We start from the raw sequence: 22,198 nt of genomic DNA on the forward strand, positions 1-22,198 counted from the left end.
ATGAAACATTGCTAAGACCTTTGTCTGCCTTCACAGGAATGAAAGTAGGGCTAGTAGAGTGTGTGATTCTGTAGGAACTGATGAAAGTTGTTGCTTCAGTAATTGTAGTAGGACTAGCCTTTGTGTGGTTAGCACACAGTATTATAGTATAGTTTGGGTTGGAAGGGACCTTAGAGATCATCTAGTTCCAACTCCCCTACCATGGACAGGGATACCTTCCACTAGACCAGGTTGCTCAAAGTGCCATCCAGCCTGGCCTTGAACACTTACAGGTATGGGGCATCCACAGCTTCTCTGGGCAGCCTGTTCCAGTGCCTCATCACCCCCATGGTGGAGAATTTCGTTGTTATATCTGATCTAAATCCCATCCTCTTTCAGTTTAAAGCCATTACCCCTTGTCCTGTCACTACATGCCCTTGTAAAAATCCCTCTCCAGGTTTCTTGTACGTCCCCTTTATGTTGAAAGGCTACTATAAGGCCTCCCTGGAGTCTTTTCTTCTCCAGGCTGAACAACTCCAACTCTCTCAGCCTGTCTTCATACCAGGGGTGCTCCAGCCCTCTGATCATCTTTGTGGCCTCCTCTGGACTTGCTCCAACAGGTCCATGTCCTTCTTATGTTGGGGGCCCCAAAGCTGAATGCCGCATTCCAGGTGGGGTCTCACGAGAGCAGAAGGGGAGAATCACCTCCCTTGACCTGCTGGTCACTCTTCTTTTGATGCAGCACAGGATACAGCTGGCTTTCTGGGCTGCAAGAGCAGCATCATTAAAAGCCTCACTTCACAGCAGGGTTTGACACATGACCTATACCATATAGAGGCCACTAATCTGTATTGTCATCATCATACTTTAGAAACCAGCAGTGCTTGTCAGAAAGAGTTGGTATTTAGCTAGATGAGTTTCCTTCATTGCAATCCTTCTCATTTCTTTGTAGATGCACAAAGTGGATGAGGTTTGAATGGAATTCTGGAGATCATCAAGTTCAAACTTCTTTGCTCAAAGTAGTGAAAATTAGAATAAGTTGCTCAGGATCTTGTCCAACTGGACTTTGAATATCTCCATGGGTGGAGACTTCTCAACCATTCTGGGCAGTCAGTTGCAGTGTTCAATAACCCTTACATGAAATTACATTTAAACCCTCTTGTAGTGTATTTCAGTTTTTGCCTGTTGCCTTTTGTCCTGTTACAGGACATCAGTGGAAAGAACCTGGCTCTGTCTTCTTTATTCCTTCCCCTCATGTAATTATCTACATTCATAAAGTCCCTGTGAGCCTTCTCCAGGCTTAACAGTTCCAGCCTCTCCTCATGTAAGAGATGCTTCAGTTCATCCATCAGCTTTGTGGCCCTTTCCCAAACTCTCTCAAATATGTCCATGTGTCTGTTTTGCTGGGGAGCCCAGTGCTCTAAATGTGTGTCACCCTGGCTGAGTACAGGGAAGGATCACCTCCCATGACCTGCTGGTGATCTGCTGGTTGGGCATCTTTGCTGTGAGGCTCTGTGTTGCTGGCTCACGTTCCCCTTGTTCGTGAAGACCTCCAGGGCTTTTTCTGCAAAGCTGCTTTCCAGCTGTCTGACCCCTGTGTGTGCTGGTGCCTGGGGGGTTTGTCCCCAGGGGCAGGACTTGGCGCTGGCCTGTAAACTTCCTGAGATTCACGTGTCGGCTCATGTCTTGTGCCTGTATCGACCTTCCCTCTTGGGTTTGTGTTATCTGCAAACGTGCTAAGGGTGAGCTCTGTCCTGTCATCCGTCTTCATTAATGAAGATGTTAGATGGTCCTGGCCTGGGTATTGACCCCTGGCATACACCAGTAAGGCCAGGCCTTCCAGCTGGGCTTTGTGCCACTGGTCACAGCCCTTTGAGCCTGGGGACTGAGGCCATGTCCTGTGCTCAGAGGCCTGGGATTCCTGAGGGCTGCTCTTGCTGGTAAAGTCTGCAGTGGGTACCTTGGCCTTTCCCATATCCCTTGTCAGCAGGTCCTCTGCTCCACCCAGCCATGGAGCCCTATTTTCCCCTACTCTTCCTGTTGCTGATGGTATTTTTGCGAAAGCCTGGGAACCATTTTTGATTGGTGTTGATCCTCCTTGCTTTGATCCCTCTTCCTCTTGGAATCCTGTGCTCTATTATGTACAGCTATAGCTGCTCTGATCCTCACATCACTGCCCAGTTTTCCATGTTTGTAATTACAATGTTCAGCAGAGTGCCAGCCCTTGTTGGCTCCTCAGTAACCAGTTTCAGGAATTTAAGATCAGTGCACTCCCAAAACCCCCTGGGTTGCTTGTTACCTGTTGTGTTGCCCTTCCAGGAGATATCAGGTTAATTCATGTTCTACGTGAGGACCAGGTGCCTGGAAATGTGAGGCTTCTTATGTGAATAAGGTCTCGCATATTTTGTCTTGATTGGGTAATAAGTAGACCAACATGGATGACATTTACAGGTGTCTGCTTGCCCTCTCATCTGTGACCCATAGGCTCTCAGCTGTTTCATCATCCATTGCAGGGTAGAGCTCAATCCCAGACTGTCCTTACAGAGCCCATATCAAGCCATGGCAGTACTCTGGTTGTGTGAGCTGTGCTGTGGTGTCTTGATGATACCATTGAGATTGCAGCCCTGCAGTCACACTCAGACCACTAATTCCTCCTGCTCGGTCTCTGTGCTGCATGTGTGTGGGTGTATGGGCACTTCACAGGGGCACTCAGTTGTGCTGATTTGCTAGAAAAGGTGAGAGAGCTTCCTCCATCACGCTGTCCTGCAGGCAGTGCTTTGTTTGAGTGCTTGCGTTTGAGGTGGGGAAAAGGGGGGCTGGTTAGCTCCATTACCCTTTGCTTGCCAACCTGGTCTGTCACTTTCCTCATTTGGCTGTGCATTGTCATCTGCCTCACCTGATGTTGCTGGTATACTTCTCACAGAGCTGCCCCAATCTCTTCCTGCCAGAAGCCTCTTAGTGGAGCTGCTACATTTTATCGCCTAGGTGTTTACAGCTACTACTGCTCTTGTTCCCAGAAATTAAATCTAGCCCAGTGTGGCTCATATTTTCTTAGTCCTTCCTTGTTGCCCTTTCATCCTCAGAAAACACTGGTCTTCTATGCTTTGTGCAGACTTGCCTGTCTTCTTGTGGTTGTAAGAGCAGATTGCCCTACCTGGTTCCCCATGGATTCACCTGACCAGGTCATTTATTTAATGATGGTGCTAGTAAGGAGGTATGAAAATCTACAGCTGCTTACACTGTTATTGTATATCAAAATTATTCAAGAAGTTGCTGGACAGCTTATTCAATTTTATTTCTTTTGCCATTCATGTCTGAATATTGGTTTCCTCATAACCTATGCATTGAGAGAGTTTTTTTGGTTTCTCTTTACTTAAAGTCTTACTTGAGTATTTTTTTTCTCCTTGCTTTAGAGGGTTATAGTGAGCTCTCACTATTATAATATCTGCTTCTTCTCCTTTTAAACTTCTTTAAATTCTTTGGATATATTCTACTACAGTCCTGATTTCAGAACAAAATATGTTATACAATGCAATTCTTCCTTCCTCTCTTTTCCTTGTTTGTCTTTCATCAACAAGCCCATACTTTGGTATCAGTATTTCATAACTAATTTTAAACTGGCAAAACAAAACTTGATGGGATATCTCATGTAACTGGACATTTCACTGAGTAAGTGTTATTTTTTTCCTCAGATGAGTATTTAATCTTGTCATTGTTTGAAATCTATGGTCACAATTTGGGTAAGCTAATGTGCATTTTTGAATAAGGGTATATTAGAAGGGGTGTGGTCAGTAGGATGAGAGAGGTTCTCCTCCCCCTCTACTCTGCCCTGGTGAGACCACACCTGGAATATTGTGTCCGGTTCTGGGCCCCTCAGTTCAAGAAGGACAGGGAACTGCTGGAGAGAGTCCAGCGCAGGGCAACGAAGATGATTAAGGGAGTGGAGCATCTCCCTTATGAGGAAAGGCTGAGGGAGCTGGGGCTCTTTAGCTTGGAGGAGACTGAGGGGTGACCTTATTAATGTTTATAAATATGTAAAGGGTGAGTGTCATGAGGATGGAGCCAGGCTCTTCTCAGTGACAACCAATAATAAGACAAGGGGTAATGAGTACAAACTGGAACACAGGAGGTTCCATTTAAATATGAGAAGAAACTTCTTCACAGTGAGGGTGACAGAGCCCTGGAACAGGCTGCCCAGGGAGGTTGTGGAGTCTCCTTCTCTGGAGACATTAAAGACCTGCCTGGACACCTTCCTGTGTAACCTCATCTAGGTGTTCCTGCTCCAGCAGGGGGATTGGACTAGATGAGGTCCCTTCCAATCCCTAAAATTCTGTGTTTCTGTGATAATTTACCTATGCCTAGGGAATTCCCCACAGCATACTATTTTAAATTTTATTACTTTGGTATCTTAGTGATATGGTGGTCTTTGTTTCAGAATAAGCCGTTCCAAAGGACAGTTGTTTTAAAGTGTTTTCTCAAAAACTAAGAGAAATCAGAAATGAGTTTCAAAAGCCACTCTGCTTGTCTCATGTTCAAGTCTTAGTACTGATGAACTTACTGTGTCTGAGATTGTGCAGGACGTTGGGCAGGGAGTCTGTCATAGGCTCCATGCTGAGGCAGCAGGCTTGTTGTCTTGCAGTTGCCACGGTGGGGGAGGATTGAAAGATTTTTCCATCAGCCTTTATTCAGTGACCTTTTCCAAGTTAGGAATAGCAGTTGACTAGAAAAAAACCTGAACAGTTATTTCTTTTCAGGGAGTCCATACAGTTTTCTCTCGAGTTCTGTAAGCTGAAAAATAAATTGAAATTGAGAAGGTAATATTTTCTTTTTTCAAAATGCCATTTCTGCAAATCTTTGACTTATTGAGCTTCCCACGCAATACATGTTTGGAATTTATTAAACTGCTGTATGTGAAGACTCCCGTGCTGAATGCTTCCAGCAGCTTGCTTAAGTTAGGTAGAATTAAAGTTCAAAGTAATGTCAGTATGTGAAATGTTAAACAAGTAAAAGCATGATAAAATTTTTAAAAATATTCCCAGGAACTTAATTTTCATCATCTGCTTAATGCAGTGGTTACATAGTTTTCACAAACTGTTTACTCATTCTTTCAGGCTGAAGGTTTGGAGCGGATGCTGGAAGATGTTAGCTGTGGATACTGGGACTGTGGAGGAGTGGTTATCAGAGTTCAAGGTAATATACTGTCAGATATTTAGCCCATGGTGTTTGAATCACTGCTGGAGCACTGTGCAACAGTACTCAATAACTGTAGAAAGTGAAGAAAAATAGTAACCGTGGATTTTGCTAAGATAATGTGATATATACAAATGTCTGCTTGACAGAATTTTTTTTCCTTGTCCTCTTTGGGATTACATACTTTCTGATACAAAGGCTGAAAGTGGGTATCGTAGGTGAATGGTCTTGTTGGTTAAAGTATGGACTTGACTATGGGTTTTGCTCCTTGTCTACTTAAATACACTGGGAACGTGGTTTCCTATCTGTATAATGGAGTATGAGCTCCTTTGAAGGACTGTTGTAAAAGCTGTGAATAGTGTAATAATTCTAAATGTACATCTTCCAAAGGGTTGTTAAAAAGATTAGATTTTTACCCTCTTGATTATGGACAGAAAATCTGTTTAGAGGGGTGGTACCTGTGAAACTCTTAGTTTTTATCTGTTTCCCATCCACCGTCATTACATTCTGTATTAAACTGTCTGCAGTGACAGAATGTAGTGTGTCTTTTGGCCATTTTGCTGTCCTGAAAACATGTTGATTTCTGTAGTAAAGATTTATTTGTGAAACAAGTTTTAGTTCATAGTAAACTGATAAATAATAATATGTAATGGAAAACTGTTGAAATAACAGTTTATATTTAATTATAGAAATTGCTTTTTCTAGTACATATAATATTTTTGTTTCAGACACTGCCAGAAGCATCCATATCCAGCTATGCTACAAACTTGAAAGACAAGAGTGCTTTGATTTCATCTCTTTACAAAGTAATTCAGGAGCCACAGAATGAAGTGAGTATATCGGATCTCTCACACAAAATGTCTGACATAACACCAGCAGAACAAAATAAGACCTTGCTTGCTAGTTGTGTTCTAACTACGTGAACTACAGAACTACATGAAGCGTCTCCCTCAGAATGTTTTCTCTTAGCAATGACGAACTACCATGGAGACAATTCATAAGTTTTATAACTAAGCTTGTAGATCATGGGCTAATATAATAATTATCTGTACCTTAACATCATGGTTAATCTTGTTTTGGGGGATGGATGTGTTCTTTTTTTAAACATTTGAAAAGTAACCGTATGTATTTGCATCTGTGACTGCATTTTCTACTGGTTCATATTTGCTTTTCATATGGGGTTTTTTTTGTTTGTTTGCTTTGCCAAAAATTTAATAATAAATCTGTGAGATAAATGAGGCACTTGTTTGTTATAGCAAAGAAATAGGCAATTTATAGTAGCTTTGTTAGTTACTTTTGAGGTTCCTAGGCCACTGATAGGTGAAAAATGTCACTCAGTACAAGGGGAGTCTTCAGTAGACTGGAGGATTTAAGGACATTTGACTCATGAGTGCAATTGTAAAAAAAAAAAAAAAAATTCTGAGGTTTGTTTCTTCACAGATTCAAGAGGTTTTGCTTTCTACCTAAAGCACTATTGCTGTCCTTGTAGATAGTAGCCATGCAGGCATTTGCATTAGGAAATAGAAAGTGTTTGGAGTGTCTAACACATTTGGATGCAGCTTAAAAGGAAGAGGGATGAAATTGCTTGAAATTTTTCCTGTTCCAGCATTAAATATTGTTTCAGTCTAGACACCATTTTAGAACTGGTATAGTGTAAAACAATATCTTGAAACAGCAACAATCATTAGTGCTTTTTGATATTAGGTTGTAGCATGTGGTGGCATTTTGAGGAAGAAAATCTGGTTTTGTACTGATTACGCATTTAAATGTGCTAATATGAAGCTGTCTCGACTGAGATAATGATGTGAACATGGATACCTGTCATAGCTATTTATGTGGCTTTTAAAGTTCAAGCACATCATTCTGAACTGATACTTCATTAAAGGGAGCATGCAAATTATGTGAAATATGTAAGCTGAAGATGGCAAGTACTTGTGCTTATGGTAAAGTTTTCTAGAATGCTTTTCCATATTTTGCTCTTAAAATTGATTATGAGCTTAGCTTTGCGTGATTTATTTTTGGCATTTACTGTAGATTTTTTCACAAGTCGTTCCCAAAAAGAAGCTCTATCTGTTAGAAGCTAAAAGTTCCTCTTCGTATGAATGGATCAGATTGTCCCAAATTACTTGTTAAAAAGAACTAAAACCTTCTAAGATCCTTTGGGTTCAGAAGTAACTTTGCTGGGTAGGAAATTTTGACTCAACTTTGTTTATATTTGGGAGGAAAAACTTGAGAAAACAAGCAGATTATTTTCTGTCGTGCTCTTCTGGTGATGTTGCCTCCTTTGCTGCAATAAAGGGAAGAAATATAGAAGAGGGGGTTTCTTAGCTTTTTCAAAGCTTGCTCTGTTAAAAAACTGAAGGTGTGACCCAGAGAAATGGCCAAAGAACTGAGCATTGTGGTTAAAATAAAATGGAAATTGTGATCTGCATGTTACTGTCAATAAATTAGACATCTATATTCCAGTTTTTAAGGATTTTCAGAAAGGTGTTGAGTAATACTTTGCTTTCTGAACTGAAGTGCAGTGGCAATTCTAATGGTTATGGTATCTTTTCTCAGTGCAGTCTCTAAAATGCATGTCTGGCTGGTTTGTACTCCATCATTTTCAGGTTGAAACTTTTGGGGATTTTGTGCAGGAGTACATTTCAGTGAAGGTCTGTTACTAGCCTGAACATTCCTAGTTTTGAAATGAATTTAGAGTCTGTTTCTGTGAGTGATGTAGACGAACCGTTAGGACGTTAAATCTTGGAGGTGAGGAACCAGGTAGCAATATTAGTCCTTTAGGTATGTTACCTTTGAATCTTGTCTTTCAGAGACTTGCAGCTGGAGAATATGTCATTTTATGTAATGCTTTCTTAATATACTAGCTGGAGCTGATAAAATGAATCCTAAACAGCTGGAATCTCAGATTTCATTTTTAAAGTTCGCTAATGTAAGTGCATCAGCGGCCTTGATTCTTTTTCAAGGTGTAGTTTCTTAGATTATAGGCTTCTCCTATTTGTTATTATTTGCAAGTAACTTATTTAGAAGGTTTAATTAAAAATCCCCCTTTTTCCTTCCCCACCCCATTTTTTATTTTAGAATAAATTATTTTATAGTTCCAAACTCTTAGCGATTGTTTGCTGCCAAAAAGTATTTTTGAGTCTATACTTCTGAGTTCTTACTTGGAAGTTCACTGTCCAGTTCAGCTGGCTTTGAAAGTGCCTACTGGTTTTGATGGCATTTTCCACTTGGGTTAGGAAATCTCCTATCTAGGGTGACAAAAGAAAAATATAACTTCCATATATTCACACATGATGGTTTACACTATGTTTTGTCCTCTGGCAGAGATAGGTGGTAGCACAAGAATGTGCATTAAATCCAGAAACACAGTGCAGGCTGTTTGTTTTTAAGATTTTTTTTTAAACTTATTCTAGCTCAATGTATTATTTCCAGTTCAATGTATTACTGCCATTTGTATCAGCTTAGCAGGTTTGATTATAAGATTACTCTTGAGGCTTCCCATTTCTGTCTCAAACCTCTAAATCCACTGAAGTTTCTAGATTTTAATGAGAGTGGAAAAGTGAACTAATTCTGCTGTATCTAAGTTATTGTAGTACTTTGAATTTGAGTTATTGTAGTACTTTGAATTTGAGTGTTATGCAGCTCTTCTCAGTGGGCAAAAGCTTCCAGCAATTTGTGTGTGCACTGTTGGAGCTCTAGAATAGCAAGACCTTTTGTTCAGGTGCTTTTCCTGTATATTAGAGGTATTGAAGGCATGGTATGAGGTGTGGTGATAACAAATATCCTCTATTTATGCCTGGAAGGCTGGAGGATGTGAACCAAAAATGGCTAAAAGGAGCTATTGGAATTCTTTCTGCACATGGGATGGAAGGATCTAATGTTATCATCTGAAAGTACATTACAAGGGATGAGAAGTGTGTAAGGTGACCTGGGCAGTTATTGCATCAGTAACTCTCTAATAGCTAAAATGTAATATTTATCAGTGTACAGTTTTGTCCAAAGGATAGATCCACGCAAAGTTGCAGTTTCTTGTAATGTCTTATTCATTCACAACCGCAATTTATATTTCAGCTTCTGGAGCCCGTTTGCCATCAGCTCTTTGAGTTCTATCGCAGTGGTGAGCAACAATTACTACGGTTTACGCTGCAGTTTCTGCCGGAGTTGATGTGGTGCTATCTTTCTGTCTCGGCCAGCAGAGATTTGCAGAGCAGTGGATGCATAGAGGCTCTTCTCCTAGGAGTTTATAACTTGGTTTGTATTTGTGTGTGATTATTCAGACCTAAAAATATTAGTGTGCTTTTGGGGGATACTGTAGAGTATTTTACTGAGGAATAATTAACAATTTTGTTTCAGAATTGAAATGGATTGAGTATCTCAGTTTTGAATCTTCAAATTAATGTCCTTGTTGGAAATCTGCAACCTGAACTTTTATTCTTTTGTTTTGGTGAATTATTTCCCCTGTTCTTCTTGTGGTTCCTGGAAAGTGTTAATGCACTAATGGCTGAAGGATGCAAAGGAGTCCTCTTATTTTTTTTGTTACTTAATTCTTGGCATGGTGATTAAACTTAGGTTCTGCTTGAGAACTTTTAGTGATACTACTTTTGAAGTGATTGCCCATATTTTCTGGGGTGTTTTGACTATCTTGACTAGAAAACACAAAAAATCACTTTCAACAAATTCTTAGTACTCAATTGCTGAACAGATTGCTTAGCCTTGAGAAGTTAAAGGTCTCATTTTGTAATAACCTTCACATCTTTTTCATATTTTGTATGAAAAGATACTATTTGTTACTAAATTATTGCTTGAAGGACAGGATTATGAAGGAACTTTTAAGAGCACCATCTTTTAATTATTACAGCAAAATGCATGTAGTCTTTTTATGGCTATTATAAAAAACTTAGAGTTATTATGTCTTTTAGGCTTCTCTTCAATGTAGTTTTTATGTTCTGGATACTTTAGGAAGGCTTTTTGGGAAGTGAAACAATGATGAGCTTCAAGTCTCCTCTTCCCAGCATGAAAATCTGGAGAAGGCAACTCCCCATCCTTCTTCTAAAAATAATCTTAAATGTCTTTACCAAGCAAGTGAAAACATTTATTCACGCAGGATTCTATGTAAAAAGACTTGAGCTCTTATATTCAACTCTTTTTTTAGGCAGAGTACATGTTTCATGTGCTTTCTTTGTGCTTAGTTGTATCTGAGAAAAAAAAAACATTCCTGGAAAGCATGTGGTATATCTTATGCCTTAAGTCAATTCACTCCTTTATTTCCATGATGAAGTGATCTTAAACAGGTGATGGATATGGCTGTAATCACTTGTCTTTCTCCTAGAAGAGATTACAGTTAAGTTTGAAACCAGTCCAGTCATATCTTCTCCTAGCTATGAACAGTTTCTTACTCAATTAGTAACATAGCCATCCATCTCCAGCTGCTTGAAGTTCTAAGAATTTTAGAGCAAGCTTCTATAGGAAGCTGTAGATCAATCTGATTTTGGAGACATTTATTCCACTCCTTACCCCAACCCACCTCCCAATAAATGCTTATTCTAAATTAATGCCATGTTACTGATGCTGACTTCTTCCCTTCTGTTGATGTTGTATACAGTTTGTAACTCAAACAAATAACATCACAGAATGTTAGGGATTGGAAGGGACCTAAGATGGTACTGTTCTTCAGTATACAATGTTGAAAAGGTAGTAGGTGACCTGCTCAGATATTTATTTTCTCTTAAACTAGCTACTTTATGTTTTCAAACCCAAGAGTTTTAATAATTCCTATGTGAAGTTAGTCATTCAGCCTTCCAAGGTGTGGATATTAGGAGACACTGAAGTTCCTCTCTAATCTCTACGTTTGGGTATATGAAATCTGCTGCTGAAATTTAGGAAAAAAAAAAAATCGCTCGTGTGGTGTTGGTTATTGCTCAGGTCTGCTTTGGAACCTGTGAAGTTTTTTTATTTGAAGTACTTCAGTGCTCTCTGCCAAATTACTGCTATGGTGATATCTTACAGGAAGGTAGCTTCTCTAAAGCTTTGAATCCATGCTTCTTTTAGCTCTCTCTAAGTATGGAATTATCAAAAATGGACTTTTGCACATACCATGATGTCTGCTACTATCAAACCATATGAGGCTGCAGTCATTCCAGAGCTATAATATTTCCAAAACAAATTACGTGTAGACTCATTACTTGATGTGTAAATAGTTTTCAGAGCAGAATTACTGAGCATTAACCTTCACAATTGGTAAACAGTGTATAATTTTTAAAAGGTAGCACTGTTAAAACATACTGAAATTTCTAGTTATTGGTTCTAAGGTAGACTATGTATGTAAACGCATGTGCCCTTTACTAAGTCATTTGAATAGTTTTCATAAACAAAGCAAATGCACTGTGATAGAAAGCAAATACAGAGATAATTTCTAGCTTGTAGTTTGGATTGCCATGGTATCCCTATCTATCCTGGTAACAATTTGTTTTATTTTTTATCCATTCAGCCCTATCTAGCATTATAACATTTTTGAATGTCTGGTTTATGTGGTACAGTCTAACCATTGGTATCTTCTGGCTTTTTCAGGAGATAGTTAACAAAGAGGGACACAGCAAAGTGCTGAGTTTCACAATTCCATCTTTGTCCAAACCTTCAGTCTATCATGAAGTAAGTGGCTTCTACAACATAAAGCTCTTACTGATTGAAAAAGGCAGTATGCTCTGGGGGCTGTTTTTTAAGAATAAAAATGAAAATTAGTTTTAACGTGTTGCATAATGACATAGCAACATTCTTCTTGGTCTTCTGAGGACTACTAACTGGTCTGTGTGACCTCTTCAAGACTGAATAGTCATAACTTCATAACATCCATGCACCATCTGTGTGTGTGGTGGTGGTGTTTTTTCCCTGTTCTGAAGCCATATACCTTAGCTGGTGTAAAATAACTTTTCAAATCTAAGACAGCTAAGTATTTAGATAACCTTAAGCCCATTGAAAATTTATGTACAAATATGGTGATGCTGATCGTTGTCTATTTTCACTTGCTCTTTAGCAAAACTTCAGGTGGACATGTTTTGAATGATCCTTTTTCCTTTAGCCTTCCAGCATTGGCTCCATGGCTCTCACCGAAGGAGCTCTGTCACAGCATGGTTTGTCCAGAGTTGTGTACAGTGGGCCTCATCCTCAGAGGGAGATGTTAACAGCACAGAACAGGTGAAATTGTATCATAGGATTTTGCTTGAGAATCACTAATGAATCGTGACTGCTTATAATTTTTAATATAGTTACAGACTGAAGGTGGTTAGGGGTATGCTTTTGTTTTGTGGTGTTTTGTTTTTAAACATGTGTAAGTATAGATGCAGAAAGACTAGCAGTGAGTATTACTACATGAAGAAAAGCTTTGCAGAACCAAACTACTCAGTCGTCAATTTTATTGCAATAAAATCCCCAATCTCTTCAAATATCTCTTGAAAATTTATATGTAAACTTTTCTTTTAGAAAATAAAATTGGTAATGTAATTCTAATGTTTCTTGTAAATCCCAGGTTTGAAGTGCTGACTTTCCTCCTGCTCTGTTACAATGCTGCCTTAAGCTACATGCCTGCAGTTTCTCTTCAGTCCTTGTGTCAAATTTGTTCAAGGTAATATATGTAGGTTGATTACACTTAAAATAGCGTTTTCAACTTGAAATGCAATAATTTTAAACTTTTTTTTCATAAGTGTTTACAGCTGCATTATTTGCTTTTAAAGTATCTCATATAACTTTGGGTTGAGATCTCAAAATGGGAAGCAATGACCTGGCAGCACTGGTAAGTGGAAAAGTCAAATCAAGGGAACTGTTTTTAATCAAGGTAGTTGTAGGAGTTTTAACTAAATAAAATCAGAAAGGTATTCTAAAATTGTGGTAAATTTTGCATTGCAAGCTTACTAAATACATTTGGATGCTGTGCAAGTTGAAACTTTCCTGAAATTATAGCAGATCTTGAGACTAGAAATACGTTTGTTCTTACAGATACTTGTGATTATAGCAGATCTTGAGACTAGAAATACATTTGTTCTTACAGATACTTGTGTTTCCAAACCCTGCTGTTATTTAAACAAACAAACAAACAAACCAAACCCAAACAAACAAAAAGCCAACCTACAAACAAACAAAAAAACAAACCAGTGTTCAAGGAGTGTTCAATTTAGGTTTCCTTGGAAGATCTGTGTGAAAGCAATCTACAATGAATGTGCATTCTTCTAGCAAGTCTAATTCAATTGTTATGACTTTTCTAAAGAAGCAAAGCTTCTAGTACTTATTTACAAACATGAATTGTAAATGTGACAACTGCAGCACAAATAGTTTGTGCTGATCTCAAGTGTTGTAAATACAGATTTTTTTGCATTTGGATATCACCAGTTACTAAGTCTCTTTTCATAAGAATATTATCTTACTATGATGTAAAGTGAAGCAGTTCTGTTGATGTCATTTTGGCCTTTTTAGAGGAAGTGACTCAGGTTAGAGTAGGGCTTTTTAAAACCAATCAATACTGACATTAATAGAGCGTCTGTATTAAGGCCCTTTCTATATAACTGTCAGTGCTAACCGATCACATTCCTACTGTGAGTTCACTATTTTCCCCCCCAAAATACTTACTGTATGCCTATACAGTAACATCTAGTGAATGCATAAATATATACATCAGCATAAAAATGAGCTGATTAGATTTTTTTTTTTTAATGTAAATTGGCATTTTTGTTTAAACTGGACACTTCCGTGCTGCTGCCTCCACTCCTCAGGCTTTGCATAACACTGAAATACTTATTATTTTAGTGGATCATAAGTGTTTGAGCCAAACTATTGGTAGAAATTATGGACTATCTGTGACCTGAAGTATTGCCCAAGTTGCATAATAATAGCCTCTTCTGGGGGATAAAGAGGAGGAAAATGGGATGAGATTTTTGTGAGGGACTTCTTCAGCCTGTTTAATTTCAGTAATTGGCTCGTGTGGTTTAGGACTAGGTAAGAGTCGGAAAACCAGCATTCACGCTTTAACTTTTACCATGTATGGGCAAAATGGAATACGAGAAGATGAACTAATTTGGTTCCAATATCTTAAGCATATTTAACAGAAGAGTCAATTTAATTCACTTAACTGGAAGTAAGATTTGTTTTAGCTAGCTGTGGGTATAATTTGCAGGTGCACTCTATGTATTTTTAAGAGAAAAGTTTATTTGATTTTTGGTTTCTAAAAATATAGTTTTAAGCTGTTTGAATAGTAGAGACACAAATTGCAATGCAATCAGAAGTAATGTATTTCTAACAAAAATAAAATTGGAGTTTAAATTCTGAGTGAATAATCAAAGAGTACTTAGTCTGTGCTTCTGGCTAACAACACTATCAAATTTAAGGGAAAACTTGCAGTTAGTTACAAATTAATGTTTGGCTACTTTTGAAAATAAAAATTCAAAACTAAGCAAAATAAATTTTTTTTTTTTAGAAATATTTTTTTGAATTGTTGAATTCAGTCATTTAAATCCTTGTTTAAGCCAGACTGAGAAGTTTGTATTTAGCTTTGTAAATTTCTGTAAGAACTATAACTAAATACTGATGCTTAGAGCAGCTGTTGACCAACTCTGTGAAGTGGCAGCGCAAGCCCGGGATTTGTGGAATTCCTTTCAACGCCAGATGAGGGCATAGAGAGTATTTATCCTATACCTATAGGTATCTTAACCTCATGAAGTTCAACAAGGCCAAGTGCAAGATCCTGCACTTGCATTGGGGCAGTCCCTGATATCAGTACGTTTTGGTTTTGTTGTTTGATCTGTTTGGGTTTTTAAATAGCCAAAGCAGAAAATGAGTTGCAGGATAGAGGAGAAGAGGAAAAAAGTGCAGTAGGTTAGTGGTAAAGTTAGTATTAATGAAAAAGTCTGCTGAAATATCTTATTACAGATGTTATTTGAACAGTACTGCAGTACAATCTTAACTCATTCTTTTTCTGGAAAAAATATATTTCATAATAGTTTTACAAGATCTCTGGTATTGAAGCTGAAGAATTGAAATTTTCTGAGACTAAACCTTCTAACTTGTGTTTTGGAGAAGGAAATACTTTGATTCATGTCATTAAAGGTCATTGCAGAATTCCAGTAGTAGCCAATGAATCGAATATTTAACTACCCAGTATCTTTGATTTCCAGAATGTGATGACTGCAGAACCTAATGTGGAATTTGGTTCAGAACTAAATTCTAAAGCTGACTTTTACTGGATTTTGGATTGGTTTTATGAATGTGACACTTCCGGTCTCTTTGCTTGAAAACTTGTATGCAGCTTCCATGTTATATGCAGTGGTACTGATGCTTCTGTCTGTAATATTAATAGTTGCTATTCTGCTTTATTTCCTTAAATACCATTAACTTTTCTTTTGGTCTGTTCTGCAGCAAATGCGTGGAATCAGAATTACTTTTACTGGCACTTTTATTTCAGGTTCCACTGTAGTATAAATGTGACAGGAATGTTTAGGATGCCTCTGTTTTGAAGGATTTGAACTCTGCCAGTAGAGGGCATACCCTCCTTCCACAATGAGTGCTTCAGCACAGGGTTGCTGATGGGGTCTTTTGGGGTTAAAATGTGTACTGAACACCAAGCTTTGTACTGTCCTGTACAGAGGTGGTTCTGCATTGTTTGCTAATGACAAATGCATGATTTCTTTAGAATTTGTGTCTGTGGATATCCTCGCCAACAAGTGAGAAAGTACAAGGGAGTCAACAGCAGGATTCCAGTTTCATCTGAATTCATGGTGCAAATGCTAACAGGGATTTATTATGCCTTGTAAGTTGTTGGTTTTTTTTAATATGCATACAAAATAAGAGAAATGTCAGCTTGATTTTCTCACTCATTTAGGTATGCTACCTTTGAAATGTTTTATTTTCTAGTGGGCAGATGCTGTGTCTAGCAATCAGGTCCTCAGGAAGAGAAAATAGTTCTGCAGCTAGTTGAAGTTACCTATTTAATATTGGAGAAGGAGGGCTAGAACAGCACTTAATAGGTATAACAGCTAATGTAAAAAATCTTTCAAAAAACCCTCTTCCAACCATTGCTGGTTTTTTTGCATGCTTAGTTTTGACATCAGTCTTGTTAAGGAAAAAAGATTTTCTAATTTTTTCTGTGAAATGCTGATGTCATCTACCTTTGATAGTCACGTCAATGTATGAACCTCTCTTCTTAACTGAAATAATTAAGAGACTAGTAACACAGGAATATTCAAAAAGCAGAGTAATATTAAAACAATCCTGTTTGAATTTCAGAATATTTCATGACTACCTGGTCAATAACTAGTTGCATAATTTTTAAACTGCTTAGAGTGGCAAATGAAAATAAAATTTGTCTCCATAGATGCTATTTCAGAACAGGTTCTCTAAATAGCAGACTTACTGCTAATGGGCACAAGTAGTTCCACTCCTTTAAATTATGCTCTCAAGGAATACCCAAATCCGTGAAGGTTATGTAACCAAGAAGGCTCATCTGTTGATCTAGATACTTATTATTATGTATATATTTACCTTTGTAGTTATAATGGAGAATGGGATCTGGCTCGTAAAGCTATGGATGACATTTTGTATAGAGCACAGCTGGAACTGTATCCAGAACCTCTGCTGGTAGGTGTTATATTTCATCATTTTTTGAGTAGAATTTTTAGTCTAGGAAATCCTTCCTGCCAATGTGCATGATGCAGCATCATACCAGGAACCTGAATCCCATGGAGTCTATGTGGCCGTGCTTGTGTGAATAGCTATATCTGCAAGTCTACACATGCACACAGAGATACTTTCAACGTACCTCGTCATTTTGTCATCTTCCCTAGTGAACAGCCTATCTTCAATAGAACAATTCTAAGACTTGGAAGCATAGATGATAGTGCAGAGGCACTCTGCAGTTCATGTTAAGTGATAGCACAACTTTAAACTGGAAGCTGTTTAAAACACAGTGGCACATATTGAAAGTAACTTCGTTCTGAGAGGTAATTGCAACCAGCCTTCTTTATAACCCATGCAAAACGCTAGGGTGCTTTTTGACCTTAAACTGGAACTGTACACAGTATTCTTCTTGGAGCAATAAGAATCCCCTGTCAGAATTCTTGTAAAATTTGGATTTTCATGTTAAGAACTTAACTGCATCTTTTCTATTCTAGGTTGCTAATGCAATAAAAGCTTCACTGCCTCAGGGTGCCATGACATCTAGTAAAGAAGGTACAAGGTGCATTCAAGTTGAAATTACACCTACTTCATCCAGAATATCAAGAAATGCTGTTACTAGCATGTCTATCCGAGGGCATAGGTGGAAAAGGCATGGTAAGAAACCCATTTTGCAATGAATTCTCAGGTTTTTACATGTGTTTAATATTGAGAATTGTCCTATTGCACATCTTCATTGTTAGTAAACAAGCGGCAGTTTGGAGGTTATTTTCTTATCTGGTGAATGAGAATCTTAATGCAGTTCAGATGAAGTATATTCTTTATTTCCTTAATCATGTTAACAACCAAAACAAACAAACAAACCCACAAAATGTTTTTGTTAAAGGTAGCTGTAGAAAGTTGTTGATTCTTTAAAGAGGCCAATATTCCTGTTTTCTTCTGAAAAGTAGTGTATAGTACCTGAAACAAAGGAAATATTTAACAACTTTACTGCAGAGCCTCATCTGTCTTAAATTACTTAAATAAAAATAGGTTTTAAGAGTAGAGGGATAAATTATTATGTTTTGGTGTCATGGTATAAGCCCGGTCAGCAACTAAGCACTGCACAGCCATTTACTCGCTCACCTGCCAGAGGGATGGGGAAATCAGAAGAGTAAAAGTTAAGAACTTGTGGACTGAGATAAGAACAGTTTAATAGGTAAAGCAAAAGCCACGCACACAAGCAAAGCAAAACAAGGGATTCATTCACTGCTTCCCATGGGCAGGCAGTTGTGTAGCCATCTCCAGGAAAACTGGGCTCCATCATGTGTAACTGTTACTTGGAAAGACATATGCCATCACTCCAAATGTCCTCCCCTTCTTTCTTCTCTCCCCAGCTTTCTATACTGAGCATGATGTCGTGTGGTCTGGAATATCTCTTTGGTCAGCTGGGGTCAGCTGTCCCAGCTTTGTCTCCTCCCAGCTTCTTGTGTACCCCCAGCCTACTCACTGGTGGGGTGGTGTGAGAAGCAGAAAAGACCTTGACTCTGTGTAAGCACCGCTCAGCAATAAGAAAAATATCCCTGTGTTATCAACACTCTTTTCAGCACAAATCCCAAACATAGCCCCATGCTAGTTAACTATGAAGTAAATAAACTCTATCCCAGCCAAAACCAGCACATTTGGGCAAACCAATATAAGGTCTTCCACAAAGCAGAACGTAGGTCTGGGCTTAGAAGTAGAAAAAATGGTGCTGAATGTACTGCAAAAGGAAAAGCATTATATTCCACTTCTTCTACTCTCTTCAGATGAGGAAAAATATGCTGGACCAGCTATCAAAACTGGCAATGGCCTGTACTGCTGGGCTTGTAATTCTGATGACAGACCAAGCAAGTGAGCATAGACAAGAATGCTCTTTTAATAGGTTCAGTAAAGATTTTGAAATGGTATCATAAAAAAATTGGTATGATGTGTACTGCATGAGCTTTTGGTAGCATATGGACAGTTCGGTTAGAAAAATATTGCCAGGCTTAATTGTAAAGGACCAAGAGGTAATTCAGGAAAGTGTTGAGAAAATTATTTATAAATATGCTGGTAGAAGATGACTTTGAAACAACCATAGAGCAGCAATGGTACACATTGGTGGTTGTAGTACCAATAGAAAGCTGCCAGAGGAGGCGAGGGGCGAAGCAAGGTAAAATAACCCAAGTTCTTTTCCATTAATTAAAAACTGCTTAAAACTGTCAGACAAAGCTGAGCAGCAAAACAACATGAGTGAGGACCAGTAGCAAGTCATTACTGAAATCTCAAGACTGGTAAGGAACATTTTAGTCTTTATTATTTATTTTCCTTTCTTGAGGCTTACAGTTAAGCAGGGATTATTGACCAGGTGCAAGAAAACTGTATGATAGCTCAGCTTTTAAATGGCCAAATGCCCTCTGAAGCTTGGCAAATTTGTCAGCTATTATTTTTGAGTGGTTCTGATGCTTGTTCAGATGAGGTGGTGGAGGGGAACACAGATTAGGGTTAGTGAGTGCTAGTTCAGAGGAATTGAAAATGTATTAAAATAAACATTCCCTTTATCTTTAGATTTAAGGAAAAAAAATGAAATAAAAATGTTAAAGAATTGGTATTGGAACCATCCTTATAAGAATGCAAATTTTTCAGGAAATACAGAGATCTGGAAGTTTTTAGAATTATTGTCCTCTTGCGGGGGAGATGTTTGGTGAAGTTCAAGGAAAATGGGTGGTACAAGTGTGCACTACCACAGATAAAAGTAAGGTGAAAGGGAAATGAGAATAATGGCAGGATTCAGAAATGGGGGGAATGCTGTGTTTTATGGGAGTCTCATAAAGCAGGACAAGTTGTCAGAAACAGTGATAATCTAGATAGTATGACCCAAGTGAGTAGTCAGTGTTTAGGGATGAGGATTGAAAGGTTAAAGGCTTTTACAAAAAAGCTTTTGTCAACATGTTGTTTGGGTTTTTGGGAAAACTTTACTTGGATTTGCCTCGCCGGTACAGGATTTAATGAAGAGAAAGAAAATCACTTGGTGTAGGGCAACTTTTATAGCAGGTTATGGGAGTACTTGAAAATTTGAAGGCTATGTAAACATTAGGTTAGTTTAAAAGCCAAAACTGAGTCTATGGTATCTTTGACTGACTATCCAACTGTTTTGTTTTAAGTGGTAAATGTTCCATGTATACACCACTTCAGCTGATCTCCTCAAAATTTGCATTATAAAATACTAACAAAATTGTTGTTTGTGACTTGAAAAGCCTTTTAAAGTCAGAGTGGTCGTCTGATTTGAAAATTCCTAACAACCTAATTCAGTGCCTTATAATTCCTTGTGAAAGAAAGATATGGAGTAGATCTTCAGGGTCAGCATGCAGCAAGAGTGAGGCCTGTGCTTACAGATACTTGTTTGAATTAAAATAAATACTTGAATTGGTGAAATCAGGTGACAGACCTTGTACCTCCTGACCATGGTTTTTTCTCACACAGTGTAAGGGGGAAAAATGTCTTTGGGAGTTTTATTTTTGTGCTTCAGTGTAATAAAAATGAGTTGTACAAATGTATTAGGAAGCTAGAGGAGACAGCTGAGAGGTAGTTCATTAGAACTCTTACTTAGAAGAACTTTTTTTAAAACCAAATTGTATTGTAAATTTGGACTTCTAAGGTAGGTACTTTAGATATACTAAAGGTGAAGGTCATTTGCAAAATGGATCCATCTAATCACAAAATGATAGTATTTATAGAGTCAGCTGACACTAGCCACCACTTGCCAACAAATTATTTAGGGCTGTTAAATAGAATTGCCTATCAATCATGAAGCTTTAAAAAGAGGAGCACCAGCTCCTCTGTCTGGTATTAGTTTTTGTAGCATTCATGTTTTAAAAACAAGCCCTGAATGGCATCTCCATTTCCGTTCACAAATAGAAGAAACCAGAAAAATCATACAGTGTGTAAGGGACATAAATAACCATTCATTTAGGTGTTTATAGAAAGTAGGACAAAAACGAAAGCAATGCTTTCCTTATTAATGTAAAATCTGCTGAACACCCCAGGGTTGCTGGGGAAAAACTCCTGTGTGTAGAGGTAATGGATGTAAGTGAAATACTCTGATGTAACAGACTGAGTAAGAAGAGCAAAGCAGATGTTGGTAGGATACATAACACAAAACCAAAGACGTCAACTAGAGAAGAAGCACAAGGTGTTATTTTGTTCCTCTTTGCAGAAACTGACTTTCATGTAGTACACAAGGTTCGTTTTAGAGTCTCTTTGGAGAGAGTCGTCTTACTTTTTTCGAAACAGTGTTAATCTCTGGAAAAGTTGTTTTTTTTTTTTTTTTAGGAATCTGGACTGAATGTTAATTTTGGGATAAAAGGCTGATGCTTTTGTGAATAATTCCAAATGCAAACATTGTGCAAGAAATGCAACTTGAGCTTGCGGTGGTTAAAATTGAGTTACAATCCAAATAGGCAGTTTGCCTGTGCAATCTGAGATATATGATGTAGTCAACTGTAACAATGTGGTAAACTATGATTGAAATATCTTTTGAATCAATTCTTAGTGAGTGATCATGAAACGCATTTATCAAGATTGGTTGTACTAACCAAAGCATTCAGAAATGTGATTCCAAGTGCACTTTCCTTCATCTACTGTGGGCATATTTATATTTACTTTCAAACTGACATAATTATTTGGTTTTGTCTCTACACTGTTTAGTGGTGTCCTTTGTTTTCTCTTTTGCTATGTTGCCTTGTGCACTGGGTATTTATATCTCTTTCTCAAAGGATAGACCCCCAGAGTTGTCCAGCTTGAAGCATTATTGTCTTCAAAACCAAGCACTACGAAGAGAAAGGTTTGGTTTAGGTGTTACTGAAAGTTTTAAAATGAGGAGGGGATGCTACTATGAAGAACATGGATTGTGTGGTCTTATCCTTGCTACAAGATTGTAGATGATCTAGTAGACAGTATTAACAGGAGTTGAGAATACCCAGTATCCCATTTTTTCATTAATTTCCTCCTGTAGTTCAATGTTAAACTCAGAGAAAGGCATATTCCCTTTCATTAAACAAACTTAATAGCATTTAACTAAAAGATTAGACGTAATTGTGCTGAGTAAAACCCTTAAGTTTTTCATTTTTTTCCACATTTTTTCATTGTGGTAATGGTTACACAGCAATGGGAATGCAGCAGTGATGGGTAAAGTGCTGATATCCCATTTAGAAATGTGATATTACATTTAGAAATGCACACCACCAAACAACAATAAGTACAGCTATTATACAAAATCTGTAAAAAAAATTCTTCCCCTGTTCCTCCGATTTCTGCTGTGCACTCTGAGCCTCCTTTCTTTGGAGCTGGGTGAGGTTACGTGGTGATTTTCTGC

At 38.0% G+C, this 22,198-nt stretch overlaps 1 protein-coding gene across 3 annotated transcripts in view; it reads left to right on the forward strand.

The window, feature by feature from the left end:
- Positions 1 to 22,198, forward strand: part of HYCC1 (hyccin PI4KA lipid kinase complex subunit 1) — a 46,590-nt gene that overhangs the window by 18,288 nt on the left and 6,104 nt on the right. For all 3 annotated transcript variants that reach the window (XM_082046955.1, XM_082046957.1, XM_082046956.1), the window contains exons 2-10: positions 5,091 to 5,169; positions 5,898 to 5,999; positions 9,244 to 9,423; positions 11,740 to 11,820; positions 12,248 to 12,363; positions 12,695 to 12,790; positions 15,845 to 15,961; positions 16,701 to 16,788; positions 17,322 to 17,481. In XM_082046955.1, the coding sequence (XP_081903081.1) occupies positions 5,119 to 5,169; positions 5,898 to 5,999; positions 9,244 to 9,423; positions 11,740 to 11,820; positions 12,248 to 12,363; positions 12,695 to 12,790; positions 15,845 to 15,961; positions 16,701 to 16,788; positions 17,322 to 17,481 (991 nt within the window). In that variant the 5' untranslated portion in view covers positions 5,091 to 5,118. The remainder of the gene's footprint in view (positions 1 to 5,090; positions 5,170 to 5,897; positions 6,000 to 9,243; positions 9,424 to 11,739; positions 11,821 to 12,247; positions 12,364 to 12,694; positions 12,791 to 15,844; positions 15,962 to 16,700; positions 16,789 to 17,321; positions 17,482 to 22,198) is intronic.

This window comes from Streptopelia decaocto (genome assembly GCF_964273445.1).
Source record: "Streptopelia decaocto genome assembly, chromosome: 2".
NCBI classification, from domain to species: Eukaryota; Metazoa; Chordata; class Aves; order Columbiformes; family Columbidae; genus Streptopelia; species Streptopelia decaocto.